Source organism: Lepidochelys olivacea (assembly GCF_965140295.1).
Source record: "Lepidochelys olivacea isolate rLepOli2 genome assembly, chromosome: 2".
Lineage (NCBI taxonomy): Eukaryota > Metazoa > Chordata > Testudines > Cheloniidae > Lepidochelys > Lepidochelys olivacea.
Window position 1 is genome coordinate 65,903,596 of NC_140412.1, and position 17,690 is coordinate 65,921,285.

General features: G+C 39.0%; 1 protein-coding gene across 4 annotated transcripts in view; it reads right to left on the minus strand.

The window, feature by feature from the left end:
- Positions 1-933: 933 nt before the first annotated feature.
- Positions 934-17,690, minus strand: part of CHD7 (chromodomain helicase DNA binding protein 7) — a 184,520-nt gene continuing 167,763 nt past the window's right edge. For 3 of the 4 annotated variants that reach the window (XM_084619504.1, XM_084619506.1, XM_084619505.1), the window contains exons 24-38: positions 14,888-14,977; positions 14,309-14,412; positions 12,762-12,891; positions 12,316-12,388; positions 12,018-12,075; positions 10,624-10,852; positions 10,246-10,454; positions 9,384-10,061; positions 8,435-8,595; positions 6,522-6,749; positions 5,832-6,275; positions 4,988-5,209; positions 4,395-4,535; positions 3,769-3,873; positions 934-2,841 (exon numbers count right to left, since the gene is read on the minus strand). In XM_084619504.1, the coding sequence (XP_084475630.1) occupies positions 1,906-2,841; positions 3,769-3,873; positions 4,395-4,535; positions 4,988-5,209; positions 5,832-6,275; positions 6,522-6,749; positions 8,435-8,595; positions 9,384-10,061; positions 10,246-10,454; positions 10,624-10,852; positions 12,018-12,075; positions 12,316-12,388; positions 12,762-12,891; positions 14,309-14,412; positions 14,888-14,977 (3,808 nt within the window). In that variant the 3' untranslated portion in view covers positions 934-1,905. The remainder of the gene's footprint in view (positions 2,842-3,768; positions 3,874-4,394; positions 4,536-4,987; positions 5,210-5,831; positions 6,276-6,521; positions 6,750-8,434; positions 8,596-9,383; positions 10,062-10,245; positions 10,455-10,623; positions 10,853-12,017; positions 12,076-12,315; positions 12,389-12,761; positions 12,892-14,308; positions 14,413-14,887; positions 14,978-17,690) is intronic. The other variant, XM_084619507.1, reaches the window with a different exon arrangement.

Sequence of the window (17,690 nt, forward strand, 5' to 3'; positions counted from 1 at the left end):
GAATTTGGCCCTTGGAACATTGGCCTATTTGAGACCTTGTGTCAATCTCTACTGCAGATCAGCTTAAAGTTCTCAGCCAGCTACAATTCTTAAGGCAGACAGTATAACGTTCTCCCAATGAGCATTAGGATTTACCCACTTCAGACATTCTGGGAAACATTTTCAGCACTGTGCATGGGTTTATTTGTCACTGGACTTGCGTACCCACAGAAGTTAAAAATCTAGTTTTTCATGCACAGTAGTGGAAGTCTACCCCTTTAACTTCATGTCAGGAGGGTTGTGTGTATACCCCGGTGATACAACAAAGTGAAAACAGTAGTTCTCAAACATCCAAGGTCACATAAGGGTACAAATCAGTAGCTCTCCAGAAAAGGCTTTGGTTTTAGAAAAGTGGGTCATTTTTAGTTTCATGTAGGTTGTTTGACATGGTGGTTTCTGGCATCACAAGCTCTGGTCTACAGGATACCACAGAGCCTTTGTGTCCCTTGCTGACACTACAGCATTGTGTTTTTCTACCCATTAACCAAGGATAAATGACCTAGATATTGTGCCTATTAAAGCCTCATTTTTCTTTTGCCCTTTTGTTCTTTAGTGTACCACATTATCACATGCTGAACGCATTTTAAAGTATTCTCAGTCCCACATGCCCTTTCGAGGGAGTAATGCAAGGTTTTTGTGTTTTTCTGTAGTGAGTTAGAGTGGAATAATGCAAAGGTAATTCAAGATTTTTCATCCCGCTTAGGCTCCTGAAGACGAATCAGTTCAACATATTATTAACAGTTAATCTAGTAAAAGAGGATATAGCAAGAAACTGTACAAAAAGCCACAATGATGTATTTTGCTTCTACTGCAAATACACCCCCAACCCGTCAAAAAACCAAAAACCCCACACCTAGAGAGAGAGAGAGAACACCATTGGTCATGTCTCTAAACGCTACATTCTGTAATCACAGCTCTGCATATCATGGGCCACTTTTATTAAAAGCATCATTACTACAGTTGGCAGCAATTTACATCTTATCTTACATGATAGCAGTTCCCAAAGAAAAAAATGAAAAGACATCACAACAAAGGAAACAATACATTTACAAAGTCATGTCTGTAAACTTCAAGGCTAGTTTAGAGTTGAGGTAATGCTGTTTAGCTTTGTGGCTAAAGTAACAAAGTCCTTTAATTTAAAAAAGGTACCTGATTTTCTTTTTTTTTTTTCTCTTTCTTTTTTTTTTGTTTATACCAGTGCATTACAAGATCACGAGACGATTAAACTGTAGTTTTATCCTGTAAGAACCTTCTCAGTGGGTTAATTTCCAAAAGGTACTCTTCACATTCAACAGCTGCCTTATTATTGCTGTGTCTCAAGACAGAGACATTCACACTATCATGGAGATTGTCAGAAAGAGTGTGTGTGTGGGTGTGTGCACGCGCGAGTGTATGAACTCCCATACAGTCAAAATGATGCGCAAGTATGATATGTATGGTAAATTTCATCTTGACCTTCACAGCAAAAATTAAAAATAAAAAAAATTAAATATATAACTTCATACTTCCTTTAAGCAGCACTTCCTTCTATTAGTGCCACTTGATTACAAATTGCTGCTTTTATAATAATACCAATGGTACCAAAAGAAAAAAAAAGCAGAGCATTATGTCAATTTCCTTAAAAAGACATGATCACCTCTCAAATTTCATCTCTCCTAGGGATAATAAATAATGCACTGCACAATACTTAATGACCAAGATACCTTTTGACACATCTGTATAACATGACTTGAAACTTTTTTTTTTTTGCTACACTATGTTACAGAACAGCTTATAAAAACTAAGTATGGACATTAACTGTGAGTGTAAACAGTAGGACTACCACTTGTCAAAAGTTTAAAACACTTTAACTGTAATTGGTACTGGTTATTCATCATTTTCATTGTTTTCTATTTCATCCCCCCCGTCAAGCGAGTCTAATTCTTCACCCTGTGCTATTTCATCTTCTAAAACGGAGGAATCTGCAGTTTTATCAAGGCTCTCCTCTGCATCACTGCCTTCTAAATTCTCCTCTTCTTTAAATGCAGCCCCTTCAGTTTTGTCAGTAGCCTTTTCTTCATTGGAGCCCACTGCATTCTGAAGTCCGGCTAATCCTGGGAAACCAGGCAGTGTCAATCCTCCCAGTCCTGGAGGTAGAAACATAGATGGGTAGAACAGGCCAGGAGCCATGGTGGACAGCAGGAAAGGATTGAAGGCCAGAGGGTTTGTGGGCAATCCAGTGTTGTTGCTGGTGGCGGTGGCAGCAGTGGGAGCACTGACAGATCCATTTGCAGAGTCAGTAGCAGAAACAACGTCTGTGCTTTTCTCAGAGTCTTTGTTCTCCTCTTCGTTCTCATTTTTCTTCTCTTCTGCTTTTGAAGTGCCATCTTCAGTTTCTCCTTGACTGGAGGCAGGAGTGGTGTTTCCAGGAGCAGCTGTTATGGGGTTATTCAACAATCCACCCAGTCCAAACATGTTGGGCAATCCTGCCATCCCTGGCAACATCAGAGGCAGCATGGCAGCTGGATTTTTAGAATCACCTCCAGCAGCCGCAGCTGTTGCTAGTCCTGGAGGGAAGCCCATGAGACCAGCAAGCTGGAGAGACTGTAGATTCTGTAGATTCTGAAGGCTTGTGAGGTCCATTCCAGCAAATAGACTGTTCATTAGCAGTGGGTTGATTCCCGAAGTTGAAGCTACAGCGGCAGCTGCTGCAGCTGCTTTGGCAATTTCACTTTTTGGCCTTCTTCCTCTTCTGCTTGCTCCTTCCTCTCTCACAACTGGTCCTGTGAGAAGACGGTCAAACATGGACTCTGGAACAAAACCCTGAACAAAGAGGTGAAAAAAAGATTCGTTATCAATATACTTTAAATAGGAATGGTTGCTTATGCACTGTCAGTGTTCAATATTCAGCATATATGTTTAATGTGTCATGAGAGAGAGAGAAGAATTGTTATACAATATTTTGAATTCTTCCATGTTGGTTATAACAAAAAAACCTCAAATTTGGCAAATGACTAATGGAGACTGACTAACATGAATGCTGGGAGCTGGCAGAAAGCATAGGAAACGGAACAAAGTGAACTGCAAAAAATGCTAATTTTATACATATCATCACAATGATGGACAAAACATGCTGAATAGAATCAAACCTGTGAAACATATTTCACAGACTGCTCACCAAATTCAATTAAAATACGATGAAAACACTGCAATTACACGCTGGTCACGGTTTTTCTGTTTCTACTGAACTACTGTTTATCAGCTGGGCATTACCCTACACTTTAACAGAATAAATGAGTATTTGCAGCGTTGCTTGCTTCTGCTTCAGACCAATCTTTTAAAATGAACAGCCGGAAAAGTTAACCTCTGGATGCTGGTTGATACCAATATGCGTCAATTGAAGAATCCATTTCTTATATGGATGTGACCATTATTTGATTCATATTCAATTAGTGAATGAGTATTTGTATTTAGCAGTCACTCATATTTATATGATTATGAAAAAACCTTAATGTATAATAAATGTTCAAGGTAGCCACTAGTGCACGATCTACTGCAATCCCACGCATGTTTCTATCATCCTCTCCCAAATGCCAGATAACCCCATCCTGCCACTAATATTTCCTTAGTTCAAAACAAGCTACAGGCTAAAGGCTTAACAGTCAATGCCTATGTGGGGAAAATGTATACAGTGTTGATTTCTTTTTGCAAATAAACTTTAAATGGAACACAACTGAGTCTTATACTTACAGACTGCTTAACAATATCAGTCCAGTCTGGAGCAACAGCAAATTCAGGATTTTCTTCCAACCACCTTGGCAGGTCCTTCATTGGAGGGGCCATAGCTCCACCCATCTAATTACAAACATTAATGACTTTTAAAGAATGAAACAATGCACACATTTCATATGCAGTAGATTATTTTTATTTTCTAAAAGGAGGTTATAATGACTTTTAGTGGTGCAATTCAGAGGTGATTAAGGGATACTGTCCATCTTAGGTCATGTCTTTGCTGAAACTTCATGTGGGGCCAGCTTGGGTGTAAATCTATAGTGTTCTAGCATGGTGTGTACTAACTGTCTGTATAGACAAGCCCTTAGATACTAGTTGGAAGTCTGATTATTTTTGAATTAATATTTGTAATTCAAGCAGAGTCAATAATTTAAAAAGTTAGTTAAATATTTCATTTTAAAAATTTCACAAAGAAGTCAAACATTGTTCAGCAAATTATTCACCCACTAGCTAAAAGAGATGTAAATTGGGGGGGGGGGGGATGCAGGCCCCCTAAATCATCTTGGCATGAAAGACTTGCTTCCTGGGTGCTAGAGATGCTGTGAAACGGCTCTAGCAGAGTAGAGGACTAGTCAAAGTATTACCTTCTTTCCATTTCGTTTATTTACAACGGGTACCCTCTCTTCTCCTGTCAACGTATTTATATCCAATTTATTAGGGTTTCGACATCTGTGTCGTTTTTGCTTCGGCTTCTGAAATGGGGAAAACAGCACATCTGCACTCTTCTAAAAGGAGAAAACAAAATGTATTGCTTTAGGTTTTTCCATTTTCCGGTCAAAAGAAATAACCCTTCAACCAACTCATTGCAACAAAATTTTTTAGGACTCTATATAGCCAATTTCCTTTCTTTAAGATTTTCTCAAAAATCTTATCCTTTTTTTGCCAGAGGGAAACAAACATTCTGCACAATTTGATGTATATTTTCCAATACACACATCGCTGTTAAATGTAAATATAAAAATGAAGTTAAAATAACAACCTATGGCAACCTGTGGGTCCCATTTTCAATGAAGTCTAGGAGAAAACTAGGACTGACTTCAACAGGATGTAGCATCAGACACTATATAAGTATGCCTGGTCTTCACAATCTCTTTCAAGAAACTTGCTTCAATTTCTCAAGCCTTAAAGCCACACTAATTTGATATAAGCTATAGTTTTATATGTAACATCTACTTACTGGTACATAACTTGGCATATCAACCGTATAGGTAGGATGTGATTTAAGCCATTCAATTAAATCCTTGTTTTTAGGAGCATCCTCTCCCACCAGCCTGGTCCCATCCTCTAAGTTAATTACAGGGATCCGAGTGTCTGGGTCCAGTTGTCCAGGAGATGGAATGTTTCTTGCTGGTGGGGTCTCCATATCGTCTTCAAATACTTTGGTCACTTCTGCATCCTCCTGCATAAAATTGATGCGGGTATGAATTTTCTCGTCTAAGGAATATTACCTGGGATAAGTGATTTCCCAGAATGACTAGCTAAAATCAGAGCTTACCCATCAGAGAATCTCCCTAGACTATTAAAGGTGTTTGAATAAATCTTACCATAGAAAGCAATATTGTAACATTAAGGACATTTGGGAAGTTTAGCGATTATTTTACAAGTGCACATTATAGCCCAAAAGCCCAGTTTTGAGACTATTTTCTAGCTGTTCCCAGTGCAGAGTCCCTGATCTTTCCTCTTTTCACCATAATTAGTATTCAGTAAAACCTCAAACTGGAATTCCATTTTCTCAGTGCACCTATAAGGTTTTTGTGAAGAGTGAAATTTGTAGTTACTATTTAAGAGGTGATTACTACACATAACAAAGTTGTCATTTGTCACAGTTAAAAGTGCTTAATTTGAAATTCATAACATTTTGGTCTTTAACTGAAGAAAATATAGCTCCGAATATGAACGAGGAGCTGATGGACTTAGTAAAGAGAGGAAATTTCTACACAGTAATTTTGACTACAATAGCACTCAGATACCTAGAGTAATAGATACAGAGGAACAAACAGAAAAAAATACTGCTCTCTTACAACAGTCAGCGATGTCCGTTTGTTGCTCATAAACAATAGATCAAGCCCTTCTACATTTTTCCTCCTTCCTCTCCTCCTCTTCATGGGCGGTTCTCCATCCATTAAAGAACCATTTAGTAGATGCCTTGTGGGTGTGCGTGAAAGACCTGCTTGCAGCAACTCCATTTGAGTTTTAAAGGCATCAGACACTGGTGTGGACACATTAGGCAAGATAAACTTAGAAGTAACAGATGAAAAATTTGAGGTAGAACTTGTTGCCTCTCGTGAGGCCTTTGATAAATCTACAACTTTTTCTTGTCCATTTTCTGAGACCACCTGAGACTCTCGTAACTGGGCAACCATTTCCATAAGATTTCTCCTCTTGGCCGCTCTCTCAGCCTCAATTTCAATCTTTCTCCGTCTCCTCCTCCGCTGACGTGGGACTGATAAATTGAGTGCATCTTCCTAATAAAAAATGAGCATTTCTAATTACCAATAAAGCTGTTAGAATGTTAGAAAAAATCTGATGGCCCACTTGACCATACGAGAGACAGATTGCACAAACATTTTAAAAGACAGAAAGACCTCATTTTATTCAATAAAGCAGTTTAAAGCAGCCTATTTTTCTTTTAATCTTCCCGCCCCCCCAGTTACTTAACATGCAAAATGAGGTTCCTTTTTCTATAATGTAACCAGAAAGATCCAACTTGCCTTTGACAACTGAGGAGAAGCAGAGATATCTTCACTACCACTGATGCTGGCTTGACCAACCATGGAGAGCTCTGCAAAGCTCCTTTTCTGTAGAGGGCTGTCCACAGCTGTCGGAGTATACCCAGGTATGAGCCCCTGGAAATCAAACATCTGGCGCCTATTTACTGGCCACTTCCCTTTTAGCACTGCTTCACAGATGTTGTCTAATCGGTTGATCATTACTCGGTCCTGCATAAAGGAGAGTATATAATGAACATTTGGTGTGAAAGTAGTCATTTAAACTCAGTCAGACTAAGCACAACTGCACAGTTTAATAGCCTGGAATACTTGAGAAACACAAGCAAAAATATTTAACAGAATCTTACCGACCAGAAAATAAACTAGTTGTCTAAATAAAACAGTTCACATGTTCTAAATAAAACAGTTCACATGTTGAGAATTATGGTGGAGAGAGATGAAGTTACTTTTCATAGTTTAAAACTAAAGCGTGTGTTGGGGGAAACTCGTTTTCTATAAAGAAATATTACACTAGTTGACACGTTTACAAAGCACTCACTATTGTTTACATAATGCTAAACTTCAGTTGTTCAGCAAAATCATCAGTTAGGACAGGAGAATTAAAATATTTGCAATCAGTATCTTAAAGCGATGGTATTTCAAATCCAGCAGGCTGGATTCTGCAATTCTGTCCCAGGAATTGGTTCCTCATTAGCGTCACTAGTAATAAAGTTCAACATTATGAAACGGGCACCAACCTAGGGACATCTAATGAATGTCAATTTTCATTCCACACCCATCATCACTTCAAATTTCATTGAAGCGTGTACATTAAAAAAAATTCTAAGTACAGTTTAGTTTACTTAGAATTTACAGATTAAAAGCATGTGTTACTATGAACCTTTAAACTCCTTTGGTGAAACTTTCTGAATCTAGCAATAGCTGATTTTAGCATTTTTAATGTTTTCTAAAATTATTTTATGAAATGAAAAAGAAGGATCACTTGATTTTTCCGTTTCAGTATTCAATGATTTTGTATTCTAGCTTGCTTGAAATATACTGAAAAACACTATATGAAAAATACTGCCGATTAGGGGGAATAGGATCGTCCTTTAGCTTCCTGAACAGCAGAACACTGCAAAAGCCACTAGCAAGTCTCAGCAGCTGCAGCAGACTGCCTGCTTTCCCCAGGAATAAGCCTATTAGAGCAAGTTTTGTTTCTAAACCAGATGGCCCTGTTATGGTGATTAGTAAGCTTAAGACTATTACTACTTTATTTCTCTCCCTACCCTCTTTGCAAAACCGGGAAACAAATTTATAAGGATTTATCACAAAATCACTGTTTTATAGATGTTTCCTATTAAATAATTTTCTGCATTGTGACAAAAATAAAATACAAGATAAAACTTCATCTACAGTTGCTGCTTACGTTTACAGGAAACCTTAATACAATTACATCTGTCAACATTATATAATGGTTCCATTATAAAATGGAACAAGTAGGTCATTCGTATGCTCTCTCTACAATCTCCTCACCCCCAACATAAATGGTGATCTTCCAAACCTCTGCTCTTAACACTATAGGAGCCTCTGCAGATGAAACCTATAAATCAAGGTCATACATTTGCTTCTATCAACGAAAGTGTGACTCTGTTGACATAAGGATATATAGTTTGCGAGAAAAATAATGTATTTTACCAGCCTGTATGTACCAAAGAACTTAATGTAACTCCTACTTTTTCTCTGCCTACTCTCAAAGAAACTGAAATTTACAACCTTATTTCATAAACTTCCTAGGTCTCTCTTAGACCATAAACATACATACTGCAAAAGTGAAAGACTATTCATGAAATAAAGCAGGAAGTTTTCCATATTCTATTCATACTGAGGAAGGTACCACTCAATCATGAACCAACCTTAGGCCAGAAAGAAAAGGCAAACGTTCTCTCATGAAGCAACTGAGCGACTGAAGGATCTCCATCTTCCAAATAGAATCCATCACGGGTTTCATCCCTTGCAGTGCTCATAGATGCATTGCTTTCTTCATCAAAATTCTTACCCTGAGAAACTGTTCCTGCTGAGGAATAACAATCACCAAGTATTAGCTACAAACAAACCAATCCTAACTCAAAATCTTTGGTTGAAATGTGGAATGTAGAGGAGAAAGGTACACTTTTTTTTTTTAAAAGAACAAAATTTGACAAAAAATTTTTGGTCTTTTTGTCATACAGATTAGTCATGTTGCAGCTTCAGAGATGAGTAACATTTGGCATAAACAATATTCTTTTTCCAGAGGAGCTTTCCATACCCTACTGAAGAAAACCACTAACTTAAATTCTTCTGCTATAAAATGCTGACCAAAATCTTGCAGAGGTCAAACTATTGGCATTTCAGGGTGAAAAAAGTGGAATTTAATATAACATTTTGTTAACCCTTTCAGAGAAGGATTTCAGGTTTCTACTGAAAGATTTTAAAACAGTAACTAAAAAGTAAGATTGATAATCTTGAGGCACAGTAATGCTTGTAATTTAGACACTTATTGAATAATTGTTGGGGCATATCCTTTGCCCTTCTACAGCCTCTCTGTGCTCTGATGGTGCCAAGGGCCTATATTATTGGCTCAATTAGCTATCTCGATATTGACCTGCTGTGGGGGAATCCCCAGGTGAAACAGGGCTGTTGTAGCTGCTCTTACACCACCCTATTTGGACCATTGGCCTAGGGAGAGTGGCTGGGGAGCAGATGCATCTGTCCAATCCTCAGCTGCCATAACAGCTCCTTGGATGCCAACTATCAGCTGGCACAACTTTTAACATTAGCTTCATGACTGTTCTATGTTCGTCAAATCATTTCTGTGTGCATTACCTTCAGGTTGGGAGGACTCTTCTGATTTGTCATCATCATCAAGTTTCTCCTCTTCGTCCTCTTCTGAACCTTTTTCAGAAATAGATTTTGGATCTACATCTGTACTCATTTCTATAGCTTTCCTTTCACATTTAACAGGTCCAGGCTCAGCCTCAGCATCACATTCCTGCTTAATGCCTTTTTCTGTAATATCTGTCTCCTCTTTAATATCAGACTTTTCTTTGGCTGCTGAATTTTCAGACCCCTCAATTTTAGACTCAGCTTGTTCTGTAGCCTTGTCGTCTTGTACTGGTGTGGATGGAACAATAGGGGGCGTTTGACTGCAGCCAGCACCCAGTGGGTTTAGTGAAGACACACTACTTGCATTACCTGCCCCTCTGTTTTGAGCAAAATTTCTGTGGGCATCAAGAAAAGAGAGTTCAGGGTCATTCAGGATGTGATAATCTGTTCTACTGACTCCATGTTTAGCAGCACCAATCAGTAAGTCTTTGTCATGTTTACCACACTCCCACCACTCTGGCAGATCCAAGCTTGGCTGGCACAATTTTAGCCTCTCCCCCAACTGAGGGTGATGGAGAACCTGCTCACGGATTTTCCGTAACAGTTCTATGCGATATAAAGTTCTAGACGCACGCTCCTCTGTGATTGGCTCAATCATGGTGGAAAGATCAGGTGGTTCTGTAACAAAATTGGATTTTCATTGTTTAACCTGATTGAATATATGAATTGGTTTTTAAAAATTACAAAGTTTGTAATTTTTCCAATTACTACGTTTTATTATCTAATCCTGTTTCAACAGGATTGGTCTCTTGATTTTAAGAGAGTAAGTTATTCATGTGGATTTTTATTATTATAAACTTACCTTCATCTGGTTTGGCTGGCATTCGGCATACCCGCCTGCACATAGTCACAAAACAATTGAAGTACTTCTCCAAACTTTCATCGGACTTCTTATCGAGCCTAGCAAAAGCTCTGAACTGGTTCCAGTCAAACTGCTGTTTCATAGGGTCAAAAATAATCCCAAAAGTAGAAACTACACGATAAAAATCCGCTTCTTCTCTTCTTGTCCATCTAGAGTGCAAAAAATTAAGAATAGTTAGAACAAGGCCTGACAGCAGTTTAGATGCACCTGAAGACCCCAAAGATCAACTATTCATCCAAAGCAAAACTGAAGTGATGGCAACATACATTTTCATAGATATCCTCCTCTGGCATTTGGGGGAAGAAATCTTAAACTCACTTTTGACGTTTTTCAGTTATTATAGCTTCTCTTTCTGCTTCTAGTGCTCTCACTTCCTCCCTAGGCCGACGTCTCCGTCGGTCCGTCTTCATTAGTGCCTCTTGCCTCATTTGTTGCCTTTTATAGCTGCGCTGATAGGCAGTAATGAGGCGACGCAGACGGGTAGTCAGGGTTGAAGTGGTGGGCCAGTAGAGTTGGCCTAACTCAGCATTGCTTTCACTGTGCTTGCCTAGAGAACAGAAAAGTATTTGTGTATTGTAAGGATAACATTAGGCATGTCAAAAGTCTTTATTACTAAACAGGATTCTAATTTTGTAAGGTGAAAGTATACTTCATTACTCTAGAAGTGAAATAAATAAAAATTGGGAATAACTATTTTTGTTTGAAAGGGAGGAATAGATAGGATTAGTAAAAAACCTACCTCAGAAAGTTACACAAGCATTTGTCAGATTTATGTATAGCCAACTGCCTTCCTCTGATTCCTAATATTTCTATCACATGCACCTTCCTTATTGACTTTGTGACATCAAGAGATTTACATTAGAGAGTAAAGTTAATGCGATAGATCTCTAAACATATGTACTAAAGTTATTCAGTCCCTTATGAGGAAACACTTAAGTTTACAATTTCCCATCTTATTTTTCACTCTCACACTTGGCAAGCTTCCTCACTACAGAGAAAAACATCTTAAATGATTTCAATATTATCCACTGGAAAAATATCAATGGCTAGACTTTCATATCTGAAATATACAGGGTTTTTTTTTGATCATCCCATAAACCCCACTGTGTAATCAGAAACTGAACAAGACACATAATAAAGTGGGATGGTTCACAAGTAGCTAAGAATTAATGGAAAGATCTAAGACAGCGGTTCTCAAACTGTGCATCAGGATCCCAAAGGGGGTCGCAACCCCCTTTGAATGGGGTCACCAAGGCTGATTTAGACTTGGGGGCCCAGGGCTGAAACCTGAGCCCCACTGCCCATAGCCAAAGCCCAAGGGCTTCAGCCTTGGACAGCGGGGCTCAGGTTGCAGGGCCCGTGCCTGGGACTGAAGCCCTTGAGCTTCAGCTTTCACCTCCCTGCCCAGAGTGGTGAGGCTCGGGCTTTGGTCCCCCAACCTGGGCAGTGAGGCTCAGGTGGGCTCAGGCTTCAGTCCCCGCTCCTGGGGTTGTAAAGTAATTTTTGTTGTTAGAAGGGGTCGTGGTGCAATGAAATTTGGGAACCCCTGATCTAAGACTCCGAAAGATTTGGCTTTTCTAAGCACTAAAAAGTTTTAACACAGATTTGTCCAAAAGGACCAAGCTAGTACAAAGTATTGGCATTAATACAGATAGCAAACAAACACGTAGTTTGCATTAGCCCCTCCCTTTTCACTTTCACAAGACCCTTACTTGTCGTGTGGCTCTCTATGGATTCTTCTTTATCTTCTGGAGGTGAGTTTGCAAATTCCTTTGAGAAAGACAAGAGTTATTTTAGTTTTAGGTTTCAGTTGTGCTTTATCTTTTAGAGGAAAAAGGGCCATCTTCCAAAACAAACAAACAAAAAACTAGCAGCAAAGTATGATTGTCACAAATGTGTTTTATCTGGTAGCTTGTGAACTTTTATAATTAAACATCATTCTAAGAACATTTTAACATAGGCACTGAATGTCAACATTACACATGTGCATTACTACATTGAGGTTCTTACATCAATTTCATCCTTGAAAGGAGTTCTGGTTGGTTTATATTCTGGATCTTCATCCTCTCTGTCAAACTCTCCTCTACACAAAATTTAAAATAAGAATAGTTATCAGAACAGAACTCAAGTATTTTTCCCAAAACAACACACATTACTGATGCTATTGGTCTCAAAAAAGAAGTGACAAAAACCGAACAAGTATGAAAAAACAACCAAGCATCCATTTGTGATGATGTATTAATACACAAATATGTTTCAAGTTCACCTGTCTCAATTTATCTGCTTCTCTGAAAATATTAGTTTGAAGTATTTTTTACACTGTATTAATTAATACATTATCACTTAGTATCCTCAAGTTAGATGTAAACACAATAAGTGAACTCACGCCAATATATACAGCATTTATTTTATTAAAATCAGTTTATTATTTATTTATTTATAAATATCCTTCTTACCCATCACCACCATCTGCTAACATATCTGTCCCTCTCTGTTCAGCAGCTATGGCCTTGGCATCAGGCATACCAACCCGTTCCAGAAAGCACAGCGAAGGGTCAGCTCTCATAGAATTGTACTTCTCATAGCCTGTATGGGGTGCAGTAGAAGGCGGGGAAGGGAAGGGAAGGGAAGAGAAAAAAAAAGAAAAGAAAAATCACACCACAACTGAACAGAATGATTTATGTCATAAGGACAAATGGCACATGATTTATTTTCATAAAACAAACAAATCTCTTCCTCATCACCACCATGACTTGAATCAAACTGTTTCATAAAGAAACTCAGGATCCTAGAAATTATTTTCTTTCTACTCATGTAACAAAATATTCTTGTATGGGTAACTTGGCCAATACAAAAAGTACTAATGTGAAAACATTTTAAACCAATAGTAAACACTAAACTGGAAGATATTCAAGGCTTTTCTTCAATATCCAATTTTATATGACACATGAAAAGCATCTTACTGGTTACTTTATGACCTCTGCAGCAGTTCTCCACATTCAACCCCCTTCTCCTTCACCCCCCACCTCCCGCTCTTTCTATAGCTCTGGCCCTGCTAGAACCCGCATTATAGCTGAAAAAATGCTGCATACATGGGTTGTACGCAAGGCCAGCGAACCTGTCTTATTAGGTTTAGGATGATGCATGTCAGTAAGATGACACTGTTCCCTCTATAGTTTTCAAACTGCTGTTTGCTTTTTTTACTGCCCAAGTTGACTAGATGGAAAATGGCAGATCCCAACAGTGCACTGCAGGAAAATGATTTTTAGACGAGACTTGCCTCAGCTGAGCCCACAAAACTGAGCTGCTGTACATAGGCAGAACAGCACAATTCAATTAGGATTTGTACTACAACACACTGCTCCTAACTGCTGTAGAGCCTCAAGCCAAACTGTAATCATGAAAGGTTTTATAAGCCATCATTCTCCCCTTTAGTCAGGCTGGGCTGCTGAGAATACCTCTGCGACCTCCAGAGAATTGGGATTATAATCAGGAATCGCTCACTGTATATATCATGCCAGCTCTGCATCCCCAGCCTTTCAAAGTTAACAAGGCTGCATCCCACTCAAGGGAGCCGGGAGTTCTCAGCACTGACATTTGTGAAATATTGCTTGGAACAAAGCCCAGGAGGCACTTGTACAGATTAATAGCAGAGGTTAAGCCCACCGTCCACTTTGACACTGGCTGGCAGAGTTAGCAAGTGAAGCAGTGCTGGAAGCAAAGTTTATGGCGATCTATAGTATTGCTCGGCTATTATTAAAACAAATATGGTTTTGTTTTATTTACAGCCAAGAAAGTAATGTTTTCTTCTCAAATGTTCTGCAAACATTTAAAAACAGCATCTGATATTTACAACTCATATTAGATTTTTTAATACAAGGGGGAAAAAAGGAGATAGAAGCCAACAGTTCTTTGGAACTATACTTGTTAATATTATGACTGAATAGTTTTACACACAGAAAGCCTTGCAACTACATTTTGCTCAGAGTGAGACATCACTTACCATGTTTGAATACTCCAATTAAGAGGGATTTATCTGCTTCTTTATCCCACCAGTCTGTAGGAACCTCAGCATGGAATGGTTCAGGTATCCACACATCTACTTCACTGTAAAGACAGGTATACATTTTTAAAAAAATGACTATTGAAGGACAAGGCACCACACACCCATATGCATTGAAGTGACGTGTTTAAAACTATTCTGCAAACATACATTTCTTGGAACAAATCTAAAATCAAGATTTCTGAAAATAATTTAAAAAATGGTCCAATTGTAGGAATTTTGGGGTGTAATGCTCAAAGACTGTCCAAATGTAATTCATTTAAGCTTTTTAATGTTAACTTTAAAAATATATTCATTGTTTAAGCAGTGAATGAATAATCCTCCAATATAAAGAAAGTTCAAAATCCCATTTGTCACCCTTTGCCCCCAAATATCCAGTACTTAATGATTTATCAAGTTGCTTGAAAATGGAGGTGTAAATTGATGGATTATGAAGGTCTTTAAATAGCACATTACAGTATTTTCAGATTATATTATTCCGTGTTACAAAGCAAAGAATAAGCCTGCACTTGCACTAACCTTGAGTCAGCACCCTCTAAGATCTTGTCTGCTTGGTCCCCTATAACTTCTTGTCTTAGATAGTACAGCATGCGGACACGCAGCAGGACCCTGGAGAGGAAGGCAGAGGGGAAAAAAGTTCTTAACTTCAGGACTGTTTGCCAACAGTGGCTTTTGGCAGCTGCTGCTGTTCATCCATCATCCTGCCAAGGCTGATTAGCCATGCTGTATGGTAGGCTTGAAGCGTGACAGATGGTGGCACATAATCACCTCTGTGTGGTGCTTTCTGCTGGCTTCCAACAGGCCTGCCTGGCAACCGCTTACACTGCACAGAGAGGGATCGAGCTCAACCCAGTCCAGGCGCATTTCATTTAGTTCTACCTAGTGCAGCTTGTGAAGTTTAAACACGTACTCTACCACTGCCTCTGAAGTATTGAAGCAAGTTTGTAAACAACTGAGCAGATGGCTTTCAGTAACTGTTCTGCTTCATTATCTCATAAAATTTCCTCAGCTGCTGCCTTAATACCATTTTTGGAAGCACATCAGAAGTTGTAGGAATAAACGAGATATAAAATCTGGTTTTACTACCTTACCATAAACCCTCAATATGGAATGTCAGGTTTTTCAGATTATACAACTTTTTGCTTCAGAGAATGAAAAAACCAAAATCCCACCCATTTCCCTTAGGAGACATTAGCTATTTTTACACTTTCGTATTCAGACTGCTATTTTATTTTACCTGTGCATCTACATAACTGCTTGTAGAACATGGAACTTTAGTTATTCAGGTTTCCTCTGTCTCATCTCTGAAATGCTACAGATAATTTTTGAACCATTATCAAGTATTCACAGTCAAAGTTTAGACAACTGGAAATGGCAGGGACTGGATTTTCAAGATGGCTAGGAAAGCATTCCTTACAGCAAAAATCTACCTGGAAAATGTGCTCAACTACATTTACCCAATAAAGACACCCCCTGCTGCCCAATTAATGAAGTAACATCAATGCTGACTACAATGGATTGCTCAGCCCACCCTCTCAAGCTGAATCTAGTCATCACACCAACTGTTGAACTGCTGCTGCTCCTGGAGTAGTGAGGGTGATCAGAGAGGCAGAAATCTGATTACCAGGTTGCATGTGAAAACTTCAAACCACCACCAATTTTGAGAGCACCTCACCAGCAATTAGGAGCAGCAGCAAACACCCAGTTTTGGGTATGTGATTTAAAGAAGTCCTGTGACAGTAGCAAGGGGTACGTTGTAGTTGGAATTTTGTAGTTGGAGTCTTGTGTCAAAAACTTAAAAAATTGTACACAGGTGTCAGACTGTTCCCACCCACTTACCCTTGCATTCACATCATCCTTGCACTGTAAAGGACCACTCCCAGGCTCATGCATGGAAAGGTACATATGACTGCATAGGCATTGCATCATCTTGAGTGCCATAATATTGACAAAATGGTAATAGCTGTTGTTGTATCAAGCCAAGTACGAAGGGAAGAGGGGAAAAGAGGGAGGACAGTAGAGAAAAACACGGGTTTCATCAGGCAATGCCACTGCCCCTTTCAAAAGTCCTATGCACCAAACTAGCATGCAATTGTCACAGAGAAAGACAGAATGTTGATCCTTATAGAGCCCGTTCTGGTTGCTTCCCACCCCGGCATCCTTGTCATTCAAGTCAGCAACAAGCTTCCTCCACTTCACCCAGAGCTAAACATGTTGCCTCTACAGCCCCTGCAAATCTGGGAAGGGATAAGACTGGGACTGAAAATGATCCTGCATAATGACCTGCCATTCTGGAGTTGGAACAATGTATTTAGTTGGGGTGCTGTAAGCTCTGGATATGACTTCAAACCCGGGGGGGGCGCGGCAGCTCCCCTAGTTCCAGTGCTGCCATCAGCTTTCCTGATATTATTAATTGTGTTATGATACCAATTTACTGAAGCCTAGGATTCTGATGTCTAGATTGATGTAGAAAGGGGCCAGGACATCTATTTGGGGGCTGAAATGGACGGTTGTGATGCAGGAATTAAAAAGAAAAGGAGCACTTGTGGGACCTTAGAGACTAACAAATTTATTTGAGCATAAGCTTTCGTGAGCTACATGCATCCGATGAAGTGAGCTGTAGCTCACGAAAGCTTATGCTCAAATAAATTGGTTAGTCTCTAAGGTGCCCCAAGTACTCCTTTTCTTTTTGTGAATACAGACTAACATGGCTGCTACTCTGAAACCAGGAATTAAATAGTTATTTGAAGGGCAAATGAAGGTACGAAGTGGATTTGAGTGACAGTTTAGAAGAATCAGAGGCCACAGACTTGCATACTGTTACTCATTTTCATCAGTAGGTAGAAACGGCATCTTAGCATGGCAAACATCTTGAGAATAACTGATAACTAACTTAAGTGCCTTTCCCCTTCTCCTCCACTCCACACCTAATATGTCCAAGAAACTACTGTCATGCTATTAAAAAGAAATAATCAGTACTGAAAAGATATTCTTTGGGCATGTCCAAGGAATATCTTCCAAGGACATGCCCAAAGAATCTCTTTTCACTACTGATTATTTCTTTTAAATAGCATGACAGTAGTAAGACAACATGCAACATATGTCATACAAAGCTCTGAGTGGAACTTCAATGCGGGTATATAACATTCATGGATATCCACGTGCTAAAGTAACAGTACAAAAACAAGAAGATTTATTTAGGTGAGGAGAATTAGGTCCAAGGTCTTTGATCAAAGTTTGGGAACCCTGTTGTAAGTCTGGGACAGAACAGGTATAGCTGAGATGTGGACGAGAACCAGCATAAGATAAAAAAGAATAGTGA